We start from the raw sequence: 20,683 nt of genomic DNA, 5'->3' as shown, positions 1-20,683 counted from the left end.
CGCGCAAAGTCACAGCGTTATTCTCAATCGATAGAAGAAAGAGATTGAATAAATAACCTGGAAAATCCCAACCAAACACACATGTATGCTGTCAGAAAATTTAGTGTGTCGATGAAAGTCCACACCGATTAGTGTAAAATTAAACATCATCGGTGTATGTCGTACGATTCTTGACACCAAGTGGTTTGAAAATCAAGACCAAAATAATATGGACTTCTAAAGAATATTTTTGGTCTTACATCCAACACCGCATTTCTAACAATATACACACACTTACGCATATATGTATATGTATGTATATACACATATACCATAAAGGCAGTTGGTAGAAAATTATTTTCGTGCGGTATACGATTGGTTATATCGCGACGTTGCAGATTTGTGTTAATCTTTTTTTTTTTTTTTGTTCTTCAAGATCGGCGAAATTTCGGCAACTTCAAATTACAACGACTTTGAGGGACACAAGGTCATTAGGCTATTTGTCTTTTTTCGTATAAATCGGGTACATCGCGTTGCGATGAATAATTCGAAACATTTCTTGTTTTTCCGTCTTCTTTTTTTTCCGAATTTCACAAATATACTTAAAAAATATTATAAATATTCTCTCGCCAATTTGTATTCATATACACACACACATATACGTATATACATATATCGCTGTAATTAAAGACGCCTAGAAGCCTGTCTAGGCTCTCAATTTTGATCGATCAGTTGAGAGACATTTGCGGTGGAATCATACCGAAATATGCGTATATATACATACAGACGCATATATATACGTTACACCACCTATTCTGAAAATCGTGGTCCAATTTTAGCTCTTCTTTTTTTCAGATTTTGTATGTATGGAAATTTTAATATTAAAGTTATCTAGTTGATACAAGTCTTATCGTTCATTAATTAACTTTAAGTAATACGGGCCCAAGAAAAGGGCACAGGCACTGTTACTTTTTTTTTCATCAAATTTAACATACACATGCGTAGCAAGTATACGTGTTTACATACGGAAGAAATAAAAAATGAAAAAACAAGAAAAAAAAAAAAAAACGGCGAAGTATTCAATTTGATAAAATTTATTCTTTACGTGTCTGTATATAATACTAATAATAACGATAGTAATAATAATAATAATATATCATTACTATGATTAATTATTGATGAAATTGGTCGGAAAAAGGTGCGCGGCGGCGAGATTTGCGCCATCTGTACTATAATAATTATCTACCTTAGATATGGCAATATTTTCAGTGCGCATTTCGTGACTTGAAATTCGCTGCGTTCAAGAGATCGTTCAAAACCCATTAAGCAGTGAAGAAATATCGATTTATAGAATATCAAACATTCGACTGGGAATAAAAAGCACAGAAAACTATCCTCACTTTTTACTTTCATTTTTTCGATGGATTCGTTATTATTGTTGATGTTGTCCTTACTGTTGCTATCATTATTATTATTATTAATCTTACACGGCTATTTGTCTTTTAATTTTAATCTTTTTTTATTTCTTCGTTGCGGGAAAGGGTTCCGAACGGTGCTCGAAAATCACGGAAATGATATTGTACATCGCACTTGGCAGTTTTATCAGTTCTATGAACAGGCACCATAATTATTATTCACTATTCTATTATTTCTTTTCTTTTCTTTTCTCTTTGCAACTATAAACATTAATTATTGTTAATTCTATACATACTTTCGTCGGTCTGTAATAAATCCAGCCTGACATTTGATAGTTATATATAATATATATTGTATTTAAATATGTATTTACAAAGTTCACAGATAATAGGTAGATTTATTTTGCCCCCAAAACGTAGATGATAATACATCTCTCACCACGAAGAATCAGCCATTTATGAAACGCTTCTACAATTTTTTATATCAATTCGGAATTTTAGTTGACGCGAAAGAAATATTAATGAAAAGAAAAAAAAAATAAATAAAAAAAAAAAAATAAAACAAATAGAATCACATGCTCCGAAAACAAGATTTTTCGAAAAATAGTTTCAAAATCGTCACCAAAAGATGATCTTGAGAATAGCCGTTCTCCCCCTTGTCAAATCACATACAGTTGCAATTTTTTGTATTTTCTTTATATTTTTTTTTTTATTTTTTTCTTTAATTAGGTTTTATTTTATTTGGATGTTTTTTATTCCAGGTGACAACCTTGATAAATGACTGACCACGGAGTTTTGTCACTTTCTCTCCAAGTGAATCATTTCCTATTTTCTTTTCGTTCCTTCCATATTTTTATTTTTATTTTTCCTCTTTTCCGTGCATCTCTTCACAATGTAATATTCATATCGTATAAATTTTCATTTATTTACACATCTTACAGAATCAGCGATTTAAATATATACGTGTTATAGAAAAATCGAACTTTATATATAATACGTATTATATATCTATGTATATAAATATATATGTATACAGATATATGTCTAGGAGCATTTGATATTTACATTAAATCGTTCAACCGATACCTTTGTTATAAATCATTACGGTCAATTCTCGAAGTCTCTTAGCTTCCCTCCTCTTTCTCCTAGATGTACACTTTATTTATAACTAATTTATACTCTCTTTCTCCGAATGTCGTTTTAGCACGTTAAAGAAAATATCCCGATATAATAACGTATCTTAGAGCCATTAAGCTGCCACGACTTACGTCGTAAGTAAACCATAGAAACACGTTTATATTTATATCCTCAATCTCTTTTTACAGCTACACAAACCTATCCTCACACCATAGAAGATTGACAATAGCTAAAACGACCGCAAACTCTCTTATATGTATATTGCATACACCGATATATATATATATATATCTCTTTTCTTTCAACAAAAAGTAATTTATACAAACGAAGAAAGAAGACGAAGAAGAAGGAGAAGAAGATTAGAAACAGGTAGATAAAGATTCGAGTATCGAGAGATAAATGACAACAAACTGGATATGTGGTAGATCCCCTATCGAACGAACCCGGCAAGCAAGTATATAAAAATACTCGTCATCTACCGGCGATCGGTCGGCGCCGAAATAGAGACAAATCGGCGTCTTTTCCACCGGGTATAAACTCCTCGCGGCTCGTCTTACTAGCGCGAAGGCGCCGCGTATTTATGTACAGATCCTGTCAGGAAGAGCCCTCCGCTTTCCGGGGATTCTACGAGGCCCCGTGAACCTGGAACCGGCGAATCCTCGCCTGAACGGACTCGCACTGTACCTCGCTGTACCTGGTGTACCTTCCAGCCCTGACGGGTTCCCTGATGACGACAAGCTCTCCGCCCCTCTCCCGCATCGCCTCGAGACTCGCCCTGCCTCTGATGCTCGCCGACGGCGTCGCCCTGACAGTTTTACTCCCGGTGGTACCGGGCTCCGAGGAAAACCGGCTGAGAGCCTTGCTGACGACGCCGCTGCACTCGCGGGGCCAGATCCTCGGGTGTTTCTGCTCCCAGCGTTCGGTGTCGGCGCCTACGAAGGGGAAGCTCGCCCTGCTCTGGGTCTTGCCGTAGAGAATAAAGTCGAGGGAGTCGTCCGAGTAAATGCTGCTCCTGTCGCTCGAGCTGTCGGTCGACATTTCCGACACCGTGTCGCTCCCGCTGTCGCAGCACTGTTGCTCCTCCCCGAGGATGAATACCGGGGTGCATTTGAATATCTCGCCGGCCGGCATCGTGTGGGTCGCTGTAGCACGTCGGTTGGTTTGCCCGACCGACGTTGGCTCGATTATCACGATCTCGGTGCTCGATGAGAACCGTTGTGCCAGACTGTCCATGTTCTTCTTGAAGGTGTCCCGCCGGTCGGGGCTCAAACCGATTCGCACCGGCATCGAGAGGCCCGCGTTTCCGCTTCCCGTCACCGTCGACGAGCCGCTCTTCTTCTTGCTGTAGACGTTCTCGCATGTGTAAGACGACACCGCCCGCTGAACAACCGTCGATGACGACTTCGTCGAAGCTTCCGTCTGCGGTTCGGATTTCTGCGGCGCCGTTTCAGCCGCGTCCTTCGGGGTTTTTCGATCCTTCGCTGCGTCCTCCGTCGGCTCCGAGGAACTCGGTGCGAACTCTGGTTTATCGCTCGACGTACTTGGGCTCGTGGGTTCCGAGGAGCAGGGGGAGGAGGTGGAGGATGATGATGATGATGAGGTCGTTGTCAAGGCCAGAGGAGTTTCGGGGCCGTCATGCGCCGAGAACCACGGATGCTGGAGGCATTCCGTGACCGTTAGGCGTTCACTGAAATACAAACAATAGGAAGAGGGTTAGAATACGGATGGTTACCGAAAACAACAACCTACGCTCTTCTACAATTATACTTATATACCCATTTGCGTTTCAGGCACACGTAGATCCTTACAAATTAACTGCCTGACCCGACTTCCGCTTATTACACGCAATAACGACTGTACAACAAGACTCAGAACTCGGTGGCACATTCTTCCAAAATTCTATCACTTTTATCACCGAATTCAAAAGGACAGAATTATACAAATTTCACACGATTTCAAATACATACACATGTTTTATTTTCAAGTTTAGACGCTTCGTCGTCGTGAAAAATATAAACTAAAGTCACATGCCGCCGTTGACCCTGCTGCAGTATCTTAGTTGCTTCAATTATTTTTCAATTCCCTAACAAATGTTAATAAATAATATCGAAGAGGCGTCTGTCGCGCATTTCCTGTTGTTGCGTATACGCGCAATATTATGCGTACGCAATAAAAGCATCCGATTATATAGGACGGCCAAGAATTGCGCAACACGTGCTTGCGCATGACCGTGTTCCGTGGGCTCCGACGCATTTTCGATAGCGTATAAAAAAACGCATTTGAATAATACGTACTGCGTTATACATATACCGGCCATTGAGAGATAAGGATCCCCGGACTTTTAAAGGGACTAAGAGATTGTCATTTCCTTTCAGCTGTTGATAACGATTTCAAAATCTCTGTGCGCATATTAAGTACAAACATGTACATGTCATGTTTACTGTACATCCACGAAATCGACACTTCGATATACGTCGAGTTTTTCCCCGTGTATTATAGACGTTTTTTTTTTTTTTATATATTGTAGAAAGTAGAGAAGTGTGAGAAAGAATCGATAAACTTGCCAAACGTGTGACAAAATCTTTCAAAAAATGGTCGAGTCTTATTAATTTTCTCGAAAATCTCTTCGACAAATATTAAAAGAAACCGGTAATGCGAGTTTGTCGCTCCATGAATCCGACAATAATATTACATCTATGTCAACAGACAGGAAGTACGCGATGACGTAGGTACAACGGGTAACCGTAAATACTTGAAAATTCTTCAAGAGAGTTGAGAAGGTATTGCGACATTGAATGCGACTAAGAACGCTTCTTATCATCTCTCTCCAATGTTCAATAACATGCATCATACGCGTTCACCGATAAGTGAGTACGCGATAAAGAGGAAGAAGAAAATAAAAAATATATATATATATATATATATATATATAAATACTAGATTCGACAATCAATTAAACTGCCCGAAGTTCCTCTACGACGTACGTGAATTATCAAAGTGATGATGATATGTGTTTAAGATCGAATCGCCAAGGATTACACATCGATAATTACGCTAGCATATGAACGGCGATGTAATGCCAGATATACCTCACTGTCAGTGAGTCAGATGTTGGCGAATTACCGTTGTGTTGGACAACGATTTTCAAGAATATATATATATGATAATTCGATGGTATTGAATAAACATCGTCGACATCGTCGTCGTCGTTCTATCCCGCATAAAAGACGTTTACATTTTCATTTATTCATCACGCGAGCGTTTACACGTTTCAAGGTTAATAGTTAAGCTCGACTATCCGCAAAAATTTATACACGTCTTCAAAATACGTGCAATGCAGAGGCATTCTGACAGACTGCATCGTTGATTAACCCGTTCGCTTTAGTGTGCGATAATGATTATCGTTTTTTACGATTTTTTCGAGACATACATACTGCATGTAAAAATAATTGTTAAGTATACGAAATGCGTGTCAAATATTCTAACAAATCGATTGCCGTTATTTTGTAAAATCGTTTTCACATTGCGAGAAAAATTGAAATCTTGATAGAAAAACCCCAAAGCATTTCTCTGCTACTCAAATCGAGGCATTTCGAGTGAATATTTTCGTTTCAAAGTGAAGTAGTTAATTCGATGGGCGGACGTCTCGTCGCTACTCACCTCGGATCTTTAACCATGAGCTTGCGCATGAGGTCGCGTGCTTCCTCCGAAACATCCTCGAAGAGGTCGTCAGGAAAGTCGAGCCTGCATCGGCTTATGTTGCAGAATGTTTCCTGCTTCGAGTCGCCGCCGAAGGGCGAGCATCCCGTCAAAAGTACGTAGAGCAGGACACCGACGGACCACATGTCCGTTGCCAGGCTTATCGGTTCGTAGTTAAGGACTTCCGGAGCTGTCGGGATCAATCGAATTCGAAAATTAGCACTCGAGTCTCGAGCTTGCGTTATCCTTGTATCGCAAGTCGCCGCAAAAACGGTGTCGTAGGTACTCACCGACATAATCGGGCGTCCCGAGGATCTCTCGGATGTCCGCTCCCCGGCTGATGTATCTCGAAATACCAAAGTCGCAAAGTTTAACATCGCATTCGGGAAACTCTCCGGTTAGGACCAAATTTTGTGGCTGAAAGTAGAAAATTAATCGTTATTCTATGAGAGTTGTGAACATTTTTCAACAAAAAGTTCATTACAGAATCATTGTTGTTCTTATTGTGCAAAAAATTTTCCATCACATCCGTGAAATTAAGACTGATCGGTAAGGAAATTATATACGCTCTTTGAGCTGTAAAATGACGGAGTTGTATTTCGTGTTCTTTAACCGGGCCTTTGATCCGTTTGAGAGAAAAAAAAAAAATAAGAAAATGAGAACGTACCGAAACGCTCCTCGATGTTTGAAATCCCGTGACTGCGTTAAAGTGAAACAAATATGTTTTTCTGAAGGCTTGTAACACACGAAATGGAGCAAAAACGTTTTACGTCGAACTTTGAAAGAAATCTTTTTGGGAGGGAAAATAAATGGGAGGAAAAAATAATTATGTATGAATGAAAAATATAAAAAAAAAAAAGCTTCCCATTAAGGGTGCCTCTTCCTTTCTCCCGGAAGCCCACCGTTACGTATTGTAATGCGTTTACAACCGCAAACGGACGAGTGGCCGAAGGGGAAAAGAATATAAATAAATTTTTTGTATACAGATAGTAGTGTTGGGAAAGAATGTATGAAAAAAAAAAAAGAAACTCGATAATAAAACCTTGGTAACAGAAAATTTTCTTTCCAAGAGTCACGATTTTGTAATCATTGGCTCGTTCGTCAGCATTTTTATTGTTCGAGAATAAATCAAAACAAATTTGAAAAATCCATTATGAAATTTTCACTAATGTGAGCGAATGAATGTGTGTTACGTAATGAATGAATGAATGGAAAAAAAAATAATAATTAAATATTTTAATTAGTGTTGATCGCTGATTAGTTAGAGGTAAATATTATAAAGAAAAAGGGTCAGAACGCGATGGAAACGCATGATTTTATTTCCTATAAATTAAACGCGAGTTGAAAACTGAAAAACTAGAACAAACTGAACCGTCTGGATACATTTCTCTATCAGCTTTGCTCAATTTCGCATGGTGCTCGCGTTCCCGTAAAATCGGTGAGGTAATACCCACGCAGCTGCAGCAGCGATGGAAAGTCGATGTGTAAACTGTACATGCATATATTTCCTCTCGAACCAGCAATGCGTGAAAATTAGAACTCGATATATTCAATACGCGTACGTGATCAGAAATGATACGTGTTTTAAAAAAATTGCATCCCCCCCTCTTCAATATTTAACCGAAACTGCCACAAGTTTCGCTCGTCAGATATTCGTTGATAATAATTCTATCGGCGAATTTTCCAATGCTTGAATTTTTTTTGTTTTTTTATTACGTTCCGCGGCGACTTTTTCAATCAAATTACACCGCAGTGATACAGCTTTCGAAAGCTTCGCTTTTGTCTTGATGCTTTTCAATGCGATTGTACGTTTCTAAAATCTTAATTGAATGTTAAAACGAGTATAGTTGTTCTTCCGCACATCGCGTGTAAATATATAATGCCGGCGCGATGCGCGAAGGCCAGAGAGAGAGAGAGAGAGAGAGAAAGAGAGCGAGCGATGGAAATGGTCGAAAGTGGTTAGTTAGGTTGAAGGAGGTTCGAATCAGTTGAGGATTCAGTTTGTGAGTTGCATTTCGCTGTATATCGAGTTACGAGCAAGACGTGACCGGGGTTCTGCATGAGGCGAGACGCCGAGGAGGAGTTTCAGGACCGGACGCGCTAATGGCTAGATTCGAGGCATTGCACACCCACCCACGCCGAGGCGTCGGTGAGGCGAACACACAAAAGCCGAAAGCTTCCCCCACTGCGTTACGGATAAAAACAAACCGTTACGCGAATTAAGCTTAAATCCGGGATTATTCTCCTCGACCACGTCTGTCCATCCACTCATACATTAACAATAACGTTCAAGTTTAAAAAATATCCCAGACTATGTAAAGTGTGTCGCGGGTATTTCGGATCAAGTACGTTACACCTGGCGCTGATAACAAAATTCGTCCCAATTCTTGTACTTTATAGGTATATTCTGCCGTTATGAAATTCGTCACGATTAATACACGTGTAAGTTTGTAAGTAGTAAGGTGTGTGTGTGTGTGTGATTTCACTCACACTCTACTTTACAGAGCAGATGTTGTATGCACAATATCCGCTTTGCGGGGCCGGTGAGCCGGAAGTTGGTGGATAAGGACGGGAAAGAGATGAATAAAGAGAGAGTGAGAAAGGGGGAGAAAACTAGGATAAGGAATATAGGTATACGTATAACGAGACATTGTCAGCGGAGAGACACCCTAAAGTAAAATAATCGAGGAAACTTGCATTGCAAGGGGGGAAAAGAAGGATGCGGAGTGCGTTTGCGGACATACTCGAAGCGTGTCGGTTACCACAAGTTGCGAGACACACTCCGATGAGCTGGCTCAACGTACTTTTCTTGCGGACAACGTGAGTTGTCGGATTGCGCGGGTATACGCTTGAACGTAAAAAAAAGCTAAGAAATCCGAGACCCGACGGAGAAGCTGAAAATTTAGGAATGGAAATGCACGCTTCTACACATATAATTAATTATTTACGCAGTCAAGGAGAACACGGTTATATACGGTCAACGAACATCGCCGGGTCTGTAATAAGACGAGGACTATCTGCATGCGAGGCACAAAGAGCACAGGAATCGGTCGATTTTTCTCAACAAATATTCAGCGGGTCGTCATTTTGTAAATCAAGCAGGAGATAGCGGTAATCGAACCGAGATGCGTGTGACGTGAATAAGCTGCGACGCGTGCAGCGGTGCACAATAAACAGGAAAAAACTGGCTGCAGCCAGGCGACGCACGTGCGTAGGACAAGGAGTAAAGAGGAGCAAAGAGGAGCGGAGAGGAGAGGAGAGGAGAGGAGAGAAAAGAGATTCGAGAATGAAACAGAGCGACGGGAGGGGGTGGATGACCGGACCTCGGGCTCGCGTTCATTCAGGAGAGGTTCGTTGCCAGGGCAACGAGTGCATTCAGTGGCGAAGCTGCTGCATTCAAGTATGCATCCTATACATATACATTTCAAAGATAGGTGCAGCGCACCTTCCGACTTGTGTTCTATTTTCTTTTAAAGAGATTTCGACGACGACTATGGACTAGTTTGAACATTGAGAAGCAAGAACTCAGGTTCGGGATCACGTTGATGCGGATGACATTAGTTGAAGGAACACGTCACCTTTTTCTCTGGGAAAAGTTATGAATTTTCTAGTGACTTTGCGTGAGTCGGATTTTGTTCCAACGAGGCTACGTGAGCAGGGAAATTACTAATAGCTCCGATTTCTTGATTTGTTTTCAAATTTTTTCGCCTGGATAAGTTTTCCGAAGATCCGTTCGTCTCTCGGTATATATAATTGCTACTTCCGGCGGAACTGATTCAAGACTCAATCGCTTATAATATGCACGCTGTAACGCAGCAACGCCTCTGCAGTTATTCCATTCGGGGACTACTGGGATATACATATACATAATACATATATACACACACGCGTTAAAAGTTTGATTTAAATGATACCTGAAACGAATTGGATGGAAAATAAAAATATTAAAAAATAAAATATCCGTTTTAAGGAATAAATCGTGAGTTGAAATGCATGCTTTATTGCGAACAATTTACTTGTAACGCGAGTCTATAAATTCGATCATTTACTCTCTCGTACGTCGTACGGACACTTTGCTCTAGTTAAGTGCGGTGGAGTTGTTCATACGAGGTTACGAGTTACACTTCGACGTGACTAATGGGATGATATCGATTAACGACCTCTGGGAATATAATTTCGCGCCGATTTAGCTTCCGGGAAAGTTTGTTCCACATATACTACAAATTGATATTATAATCACACACCGCTACTAGTGACTAAAGGTGTCCGGATTTAAGCGACAGACGGAAACTTTTCGTCATGTGTACAAGGTGTTCATACGCACGGTATCGCATTGAATTAAAAACGAGCAGGATATGCATGAGTAAAAAACAAAAAACAAAAGTTTAGCTCGACTATTTTTTTTTTCGAGAAAGAGAAAACCAAATTTTATATGTCAAAGTTTGCCATTTGTTTGCAAATTAATTATCTACTGCAGATATTTCGTTTGCTAGAATAAAATGAGCTGCGCGCGGTTCGCAAAATCGAGTTATCGAATTTCATTCCTGGCCGAGAACGATCGTCGCAACAGAATGTTGCGTAACGTCGCGTTTAATGGTGTACAAGAATAATTAGCCGCACCGTTGACTCGATCTCGAGTAGAAATAGAAGAGTAAACGTTATTTAGCGTTGGTTTAGATTATGACTGGCTTGCGCTAATCCTCTCGAGTCTCGCGGGGAGTTCTATTTTCGTACGAACAGCATTCTTCGACCAAAAATATCCCCCCGTGACTGCGGTGCGGTTGACCAGATACATCGGGAGAATAAGAAGAGCCACATTGGCACTGGTCAGTGCGGAAACCGCTGGCCAAATCGAACGAGAGACGCGCGGCGTACCGAAAACGGATAAAACGCGACAAATTACAAGTCGAACAAAAAATAGGCGAAAGAAATTTATGAATCGTGGAGTGTGGAACGAGAAAAAAAATTGGTTGATCGTACGATATATTCTCTCATTTGAAAGTAACTCGTCTACAAAAAAATAAATAAAAAAATAAAAGATGAAAGCAAATAGTAAAACATTAAGGTAGAGAAAAATTTATATAAAATCCAACAAATCGGATGATCGAGTCACCCGTTAGACGTTGATGGGCGAGAGCCAAAAACCGCGTTGGGTTTCGGCCAGGAAATTTGCCACTGCATTTTTCCATTCATAATAGTTTCGCGGAGAGAGAGAGAGAGAGAGAGAGGGAGAGAAAGTGGAAAAAAATAAATTTCATAGGATCTATAATTAGGTCGGAGTATATCATCGTAGGTATTTATTATTATTGTTGTTGTTGTTATACATACTCGAAATAGCTCTCGGAAATCGGAATCGTATAATAACAGGTTAGGTTGGCTTGCACACGGCTATAAACAACCGCAAAGGCAAAGGCGAAGGCAAAGGCGAAGGCGAAAAGGCTATCCTCAGTGTGAAGTTACTTTTTTATACCGATGTTGACCTTTCCCGTGAACTGTAATCAACTCGTTCCCTTGTACTTCAAACAAGAAAGCAACACCGCGCAGGCTAAACGCGTCATGAGAGGCACCGAATATAACCAACCGGCTATTTTTCCTTTGTTCAAATTCTTCTTTCCCCAACGCGAATAATACGTGAAACGATGCGATGACCCGCGCGAACTTTACCCGTACATTTATGGATTATATTATTCTTCTTGCTCCGAAGCTGTGTCTAGTACACCGCGTGTATAATAAATGACGGTAATTGTTTGTACGGAAATGTTAAACACTCGATATTTCCTAGGGAAATTAATAACAGCAATTCATGCGGTCTTAAAATAAATGCAGGTACGCTTATCTATGCATGTATTCGATACAGTTTTTTTCTTCCAAGTATGAGTTTTTTTTTCTATTCCATTATCGTTACCGCAATCGTATTTCCGTCGCGTGTGTCTATAATTGTAATAATAATAATATCAATAATAGTACCAATAGAGAACAGAATGGTAACTACTCTTATTAGTCTAATATTATTGTCGGTATTAATATTATTCTTGACTGTTGTTCGGAAAGACAACGATCCTGTATAATTCTTAAGAAGTTGATTTTCTATAGGGATGTTAAAATACCGGCAATGGGTATAAAGACAATAAAAGGAAGGTATCGTCAGTATAGTTTTGTTCGCAGATGAAAGAATAATTTCGAGATTCAAAATTGTGACCTGGTTTTTAATAGAAAAAAAAATTTACAGTTGTACAACGTCTATACATAAGTATGTCTATACGCGTTTTATACACCGTGAGATAATTAATTAACGGGAAGAAAAAGGGAAGAGAAGAGAAGAGAAGAATCAAAGATCACGTTGCGTTTCCGCTTGGCTTGAAATCTGCGAATCATCATTCATTCGGATAACCAGCAGCAATTGCAGGATGAGGAGGAGTGGGCAAAGGTTTTAAGAAACGCGCGAAGAAACCATCAAGAATCCGCGATGTAACAAAACAATGGAATAATACGTGCGGTTGAAACGAATCTGCCGTTACATTTACGCCGGTATAAGAAAGAGAAAAAGAAAGAAAGGGAAAAATGATCGGTGTCGAGAGAACAAGAAGGTACATGTAGCAAATGAACAAACAAATTCCTTAATGAATAAAAATCGGTAGAAACAAAGAAGGCCCGTTTATTTTACTCCAAGCATCTGTTGTGTACAAGTATTATAATTACAGCGCTCAGTTCAATTCTGATTCAAAGTTCCGTCTTTTGTGTTAGGCATACCGGCGAGGTTATCTCAATACCAAACTTTATAAAGTTTTACAACGTAGACAAGCAATTAAGCATGTTTTACAATTCCGAATGATATTTACTATCTTTCATTTCCCTACAGAGCGACGATCGTTCAAATCGCATCAAAGTTCCTCTTTTTTTTTTTACATTTAGCCGCTTTTTCGTCCGGACTGTACACCTGCTCCATCCTTGAAAAACTTTACTATACGCTAAAAGCTCGGATACGATGATAATGAATTATAAACAGAATAATGAATTATAAACGTTCCGCTGCTGCTGCTGCTATTGCTGCTTGATACACACGCGTAAAGAAACTTGTATCGTGTTATACCGGTATGTAATACATACGTACATGATGTATATATATACATATATATATATGACAGCTGAATACGCCCGCGTTGATAGCAATTTGCGAAATGTGCCGGTAATTGGGTTACGTAACGTCGTCGGTGCGGATTACGATCTGAACGCGCGTGAGGCAAGGCAAAAGGCGAGGCAAGGTGAGGCTGAAACCACCGAGAGTTCTAGGAGAGGAGACTCGCAAGGATCGTAGGATCGTGTAGGTACGAAGGTATAAGGTATAACACACTGTGGAACGAGGCGAGGCAAGTCAAGCGGACGTTATACACGTCGCGACTATCTATCGGGATGAATATTATTACGGTGGATCGAGGCGTAAGGCATACACCGATAACCGGCTTACCTTGATTCGCCGGTATCGATTACCCGGCTCCTCGTAATCGGTAAACACCGGCGCTTGTCCGATATCGTAATATTACAGGTCTTTCTATTTTTATCAATATTGTCTTATTCTTACTTTCTAGATTCCGCTTTTATTCCGTTTCGCTGAGGTTAAAACTGAAATTGTCTCCAATTGAAATTTACGTGCCAAACAACAAGGTGGAAAGAAACTGAATCGTGAAAACCATGAATTCGTTGTCATTAATTTCTGACCGATTAGAGAATAAAGAAATTACCGTAAAGCACTTCGTGATCCGATTAATTCGATGTTTAATATTAATACAAGTGAACAAAGTTTTTCGAGGGTTATAATTTAACGCCCGCGAGTGTCTCTTCTCGCTATCTTCACGACGCGGCGCTAATCCGTTCTAATCTGTATAACAGTTGGCAGTGCCTAGCCGCGTATTTACATAACAATCTGGGTCGTTGGTTCCGCAGTCGGTAGTGGCTCTAAGGCAGTGCCCCGGTACCTGTGAATACCTCGCAACGAGCCAGCGAGGTTCGCAATCATTGCCAGAAATGTCGCCCAACCCGCGAGTTCTGGTATTTCACGAAGCCGAAACGCGCCCGGCACCCGGTTTGCCAAAATTTACAACAAATCGCGCACGACGACGTATGAATTTTATAATTATCACCTCGCGTAATACGGAGATGGAAAATCATCAACGTTGTCGCATGCACGATGACGAAGATGCGCCGGAATGCAGGATTGACATTTTTCAGCTCACCTTAATGTCGAGGTGGGCGACGTTCAGGGAATGGAGGAAGGCAATGCCGTCTAAAATCTGCTTCATCAGTCTGGCTACTTGTCTCTCCTCTGGCACTTCGTCTTTGTCCAGGATCATCTGAAGCTCGCCACCCGGTGCGCTGAAAATTCGAAATGGAAACCGATGTCTTGAATAACTGACGAAAAATGACAGGAAACAAAGGATAGGTACTTTGTCAACTTTCCAAAGCTAAAAAAAGGAAAGGGAAGAAGAAGAAGAAGAAGAAAAGTTGCATACTAAAATTGAACAATTTCTATGGTTGAGAGCTTTAGCTATTGTGGTTTAAAATCGAGACTTCCAACGAGGATGAAGTTAGTAACGTTACTGGAACGATGCATGTTTAGGAAAAATCGTTAATTCTCCCACATTTGTGACTTTCCAAAATTTATCAAACCATTATGAACAAAGTATATACACTGATTCTGAACAGCCAACTCCTTAAAAGTCGTCCTAAAATTGTGCCATAATAATGCCCAATCTTCTCGGGATGTAATCGTTAGGGTAACGTTTAGTTACGAACTTCAGCCTCGCGATTTCCAGAGTTCCTGATCGCAGGTTTGTACTTACAACTCGAGGACCAGGACCATTTCAGTCTTCGTCTCGAAGACTTGGTGGAGGGAAACGAGGCGGGAACATGTTGCTGCGGCGTCCAGCACCGCGACTTCGTGAAGTGCTTCGGCGCGAAGTTCCTGCGCCCTTCGTCTCTTCTTGAGGAATTTTGCCGCCCATTGTCTGCCGCTTGACTTCTCCCGGCATCTTTTTACCGCCGCGTATTTTCCACTGTGTAACCGAAAACAAACAGAAAAGAAGAGATAAAATAAAATTAGCGTCATTCGTTGCATTCGTCTGTTTATTTGCATGAAAATAAAAAATACACACAAACACGTTCGCGGCTCCTGTCGGTATAAAAATTCAGATATAAACAAAGAAAATTTCAATCGATCAGTCATCTGGATAATCAGTATGATTCTCGATTCCTCGTTATCATCGCACGACGATAAGACGTGTAAGCATATTCTAGCATCGAGAAAAACAGAGCAAATAATTTCAGCAGAGCTTCTGAATCGTTCATCCATTTTCAATGCCGCTCGATATTCCAGTTTATTCTACAACATCCGCGTCCTGAGATAAGGGATAATTAAATTGAACGAACATACCGATTAGATCGTTCTTTTGTTTGTTCAACGGTGTAGGGGAAAATCTATTAACCCAGAGGGCGATAGGTACAGTACGTTGAATCCAGTGAAAGCATCTGGACTATAGATGTACGTTAATAATAAGCTACAACGATACGCAACATGCGTATATACACGTCGATCTATTGCGCAAGCGAAACGTACGGTAAAGAGAAATTGGATTGATTTTTATTGGCTGATTGCTTTATCCCTCCCCCCCCGTTTGCATTCTTATGACAATACCTGTAATAAAACGCAGAAATTTCAGGTTATATCTGATGTTAATTAGCAAAAAAATTGATAGTAGAGTTCACAAAAATACGATGTAAATCGCAAAACTAGAAAGAAGAAGATTCAAAAGTATTTGAGACAGAAACGGTACATACATAATCGGCCATCGCAGCTCGTAGGTTATCGTTTAGCATTTACAGCTAAGAGAATAGCCACCGGGCAGCATCCGCATACCGGAGCGTAATTTGAGGCAGATCGAAATGTGTGTGAGAGAGAAAGAGAGAGAGAGAGAGAGACTAGAGTTTGACAGGGCGATATTGGCGAGGATCGGAGAAGAATAAAAAAAATCGGCATCGAGTTTCATATTCGTTTCTTTATCCCGTTGTTTCCGCAGATGCAGTTCCAGAGGTGCGGATAAGTGCCTGCGATTTATAAATTATCCTCAGGAACGATGTTGAGCTGGTCAAGGCCCGCGCCATTTGACACCGATCATGCAACGTACCATCGGTACATAATAATGCCTCATCCTCTCCTTCCGAACGCGAGGGGTTTAAGGTTTAAGGTCATCCTCCCGACACGATCTAACGGTACCTCCTTCAATCCCGCAACGAGATTTAGCTTAACCAGCTAGCCTAGGATCGCGATCGAATCTCTCTTCTCTCCGCTCGACCAAAGGTTATACGTATCGGAGTGGAGCGGTTCCGTTTCCTCATTGTACTCCCAACAAGACCCAAGGGCACGGCGGACACTGTATAGGTACATATATCGGCGTATCCTTGTATCGTCGCGAATTAGTTTATTTTCATATGAATTTAGTCGCGGATCAAAGAGTGAAAAAGAGAAAAGGAATCGTTACACGACGTCTCGGTAATTCGTTACAACATTCAATTACAGCTGCCGAGGGGAATTTCTGATCGCTTAATGTCGCCTCGGACCAACGAGAAGAACAAGAAAGAAGAATCGACCGACGATCGTGTTCCTTGTCGCCGACGATGAGAGGCGCCGACAACCCGGTTGGCGAACGCCCGATTCAAGACCGGACTTACCGAGAGGAAAATCGAGCGAGTGAAGAGAGGAGAGGAGAGGAGAGAAGGAGGCCGAAGGCGTGGGCCGGGGTCTATTCGACGCGGTGAAGTAGTTATCTACGTTCTAATTACGGGTTGTTAAAGAGATATAACCAGGGTTCGGTTTGACAGCTCTCTATGCATTATCGACGACCTCATTCCTCGTCGCACGCGTTGAGTATAATGGTATAATGGTACCGCGTAACGCGTCACGTGGACCAAGGTATACAACGGAACATCGTCAACGCGGCGAAATGGTCTCGAATTTCATTTATCGAACGTCAATTGTTACAATCGATAATTCCGTGATACCAACATCTTGAGAACGGTACGTACCTAGGTCTGTTGAGCTTTTCTCGTAAGCACAGTAGGTACTCGAGAGAATACAACGATTGAGGTGACGAGAGGTCACGCGAAAAGGTACATAGTTGAAGGAACAAATTCGAGGAATTTGTGAGTTTGTGGAAGAAATTGAGGATGAATAGCAAAAGTTGACGGTGGTTCGAACGTACTCGACGAGGGGAATCGACTACCGTCAGAAATTCTCGACGTCCGAGGTCAAACTCCCACGTTTCCATATCCGTGTAGAGACTAGAAGATTGCGAACCGCAAATGCAATCGACTTGTCTTTGACCCCCTCGTCGTCGCAGCACCAGCAGCGGCAAGTCGAGAGCCGCGCTGCACCGCCGCACATGCAAAGTCCTCCAGAGCATGAGAAAGAGAGGATTGGGTCTCTTTGTACGCCTGCATGGAGCACCGCGGCACAGCTGAACTTTCATCGTTTGTAAACTCGGTCGAAAGGTAGCGCCGTATTTCTCCGCCATCTCCATCTCCATCTCCATCTCGTTCCACTCCGATGGTTGGCTAATCGATCGATAAACTGAGCGCTAAAGGGTCGCTTAGGGAGTTTAATCGCCTGTTTACCCTCTCACTGCAATCATTTCCAAAGAGTCAACAAGAAACGCGGTTAACCGGCTACTTGGGCATATTTGTAATTCAACAATCGCGTTTCAGCGGATGCTTGGACTGACTTGTACCGCGGCAAAGGTCAATATCGGTTGGGTATCAACAGGGTCACAGCTCACCGTTAAAACCGGTGAGTAAAGAGAGAGAGAGAGAGAGAGAAAGATCGTAATGTCAGCTAGTCACGTCTGCGGAGTGTTTCACAGAGATGTGGAAAGACGATCAATTCCTTCAAATATTTTCTCAATCTCCACATTTCTCTGCTTCGTTGTTGTCCACATTGGTTAGATAAAAAGATCAGGAAATGTCTACCAAGTCCGTGACAATCGCTTCATCTTTTAAGATTCGAGACCAATCGTAATCCGATTTCTTCTACCGCTTCAAAAGCCTGTAGATACGTAGGTATAACGAACTTGGAAGCTTCATTCCGACCATAACCGAGGAACCGAATTTTTTTCCATAAGGTCGGTCAGACTCTGATTACGAGTTGTTTAATAATATCCGTATACTTTAGACGATCAATGAGGCTGTACGTAGGTATGACAGGAATTCCGTCGAGATACTACAAGATAATCATCGACGTGGGCATACTCATTGTCGACGATTGTCAAGCCTCCGGGCACTGTGTGACGATCGAACATTCGCCGAATCATCGTCGTCTGTACAACTGCTGCTATTTTTGGTTTCGATTGGTCAAGTTTTCGGCCGCCCACCCAACTTGAGGTAAAACACTTGTTTTTGCGGGAGGAAATTTTTCAAATTCAATCATCATCGTGGGCTAAAGGTGGATGAGTACGAGGTGCACAAGAATGGAGAACGAATATCGTCGTGACTGGTACACAGTTTGATCGATAGTAACACGATATGATCGTTCCGCATTCGTGCGTATGTGAAAAATTGTTGACCACTCGAATGGATGAATACACATGAGCACAAAGAAGGCGGATTCTGCACACCGACGAGTGGAAGACAAGGTGCTTGGAAGTGATATACTTTCGCGGTCTAAGGACGTTTGGAGGTTAGCAAAGATCCCTTACATCGTTGGGAAACATTGAAGGATAATTAGACACGAAGATCCTGACGGATCCTCGGCATGGATCGAACAATTTCTGAAGCTCGACGTTCTCGGCGATGAGTGGCGAATGAGAATGGTAATAACTGATAATCGATATGTTAATTACCGATCGCCTGGAGGGCAGGCGGTGAGAAAAGTAGAAGCCAAGGTAAGAACGAAGCCATAAATCCGTGTATAAACCGCGCGGTCAGGATCTCCGGCAATTAGTTTATTTATGTTTAGTTACTCTGTTATTCCTCCCGGCGTTATACCGGCAAAAAGTTCCCCTCTCATACCGGCTTCGCAATATCCCCTTGATTTTGCCGATCCATCGCAGGGCGAGGGTATCGAAGCTCGTCGGCGATGTTCGCCAATGACCGTGAAAAAAGTTGAAAAACGTTGCAAAAAAGCAAAAAAAAAAAAAAAACAAACAAAAATGTAACGCCGATGCAGGCAAAGAGCCTCGAGGTTTTCAGCGATACGATTCGACCACCGGAAATCGGCGGCGATCGGTAGAGAAATCATCGCCATATATATATATATATATATATATACTGCTTCTGGGAAGATCCGAAGTAGAAAAAAAAAGAGGATTAAAATCCTCCCCCGCTACTATCAGATGGGGGATCGTTTTTTTTTTTTTTTTTTTTTTCCTACCATGAGCATTTTCTCCAGCTTAGCTCGCTCAGCTGCTTGCGGTCAGAGCTATGGTGTACAATAACGCAGAAACAATTTTACGCACCACGAGACTTCTGCCGATGCTCTCCGCCTGCAGAAACGATCGTAACCGTTGCGTTGTTGCGTTTTGATGAGGTAACGCGCGATTGTTACGTTCCTTTGTTCATGGGCATAGGAATAAGAGAGCGAATCGTAGGTAAGGCCGCTGTTGGCCGAGGTGGCCACCTCTCTCCTCTCTCCTCTCTTCTTACGAGCGCGGGAATCCACTTTTATGGCTATTTTGCCCGGAATTTCTTCCAGCTATTTACCGTGGCCTTACGCGCAGCGCTGCATTCGTGCACGTTGTATTATCGCGTTTCGTTATCATACACCTTTATCCATTTCCCAGGATTCTTCTCTCACCTCAATTTAAGATCGTTAGAATCCGTGAGAAAAATTTCGGAAAATATTCAACGAGACTTTGATTAGACTCGCACCTCTTTATCTCGCCACCGTCATTTCCCAAAGTTTGTAAAACCATGTTCGCCAATTTTTCACCGGCATTTTTTCCTCCGACGCTTTGAGAAAAAAAAAAAGAAATATGTCGCTAAAAAAATGTTCGATTTCCTACTGCTTCGCGGTTTGATTTTACAAATTCTCTCGTCTCGATATCTCTAAAAAGTCAAAACAACACTTAGGTTCTAACAGCGGCTTAAAAGTCGATCTTCCGTCGGTTCTCGCGCGAGTCGTCGAGCGTTTGTCGTCGCTGCGACGATAGATGCCGTAGAAAGCAGCCGCAGTGCAGGTATCCGTATAAATCTATACCGCGCACTTTCTCCGCGAGATTCGAGGCGGGAGGGAAATACCGTCGCGTATAATAGCCACGGGTTAGGTGTGCAAACCTGCAACGTACGTATCTTGGAACACCTCCACCTCCGCCTCCGCCTCCGCCTCCTCCAAGGCCTCCGTCAGCCGGCGTAGATCATCGTGCCTCGCTTAGGACGCGACGCATCAATAAGCTCGCTACGCGCGGTATTTA

General features: G+C 41.7%; 1 protein-coding gene across 1 annotated transcript in view; it reads right to left on the bottom strand.

Annotated features, from left to right (window-relative positions):
* Window positions 1-320: 320 nt before the first annotated feature.
* Window positions 321-20,683, bottom strand: part of LOC124297418 (serine/threonine-protein kinase 17B-like) — a 60,284-nt gene continuing 39,921 nt past the window's right edge. The window contains exons 2-6 of the mRNA XM_046748421.1: window positions 15,068-15,280; window positions 14,462-14,600; window positions 6,521-6,647; window positions 6,192-6,420; window positions 321-4,218 (exon numbers count right to left, since the gene is read on the bottom strand). Of these exons, the coding sequence (XP_046604377.1) occupies window positions 3,156-4,218; window positions 6,192-6,420; window positions 6,521-6,647; window positions 14,462-14,600; window positions 15,068-15,280 (1,771 nt within the window). The 3' untranslated portion in view covers window positions 321-3,155. The remainder of the gene's footprint in view (window positions 4,219-6,191; window positions 6,421-6,520; window positions 6,648-14,461; window positions 14,601-15,067; window positions 15,281-20,683) is intronic.

Source organism: Neodiprion virginianus, chromosome 2 (genome assembly GCF_021901495.1).
Source record: "Neodiprion virginianus isolate iyNeoVirg1 chromosome 2, iyNeoVirg1.1, whole genome shotgun sequence".
Classification (NCBI taxonomy): domain Eukaryota; kingdom Metazoa; phylum Arthropoda; class Insecta; order Hymenoptera; family Diprionidae; genus Neodiprion; species Neodiprion virginianus.
The sequence above is the reverse complement of the archived record's forward strand: the minus strand, read 5'-3'. Positions and strand labels throughout refer to the sequence as shown.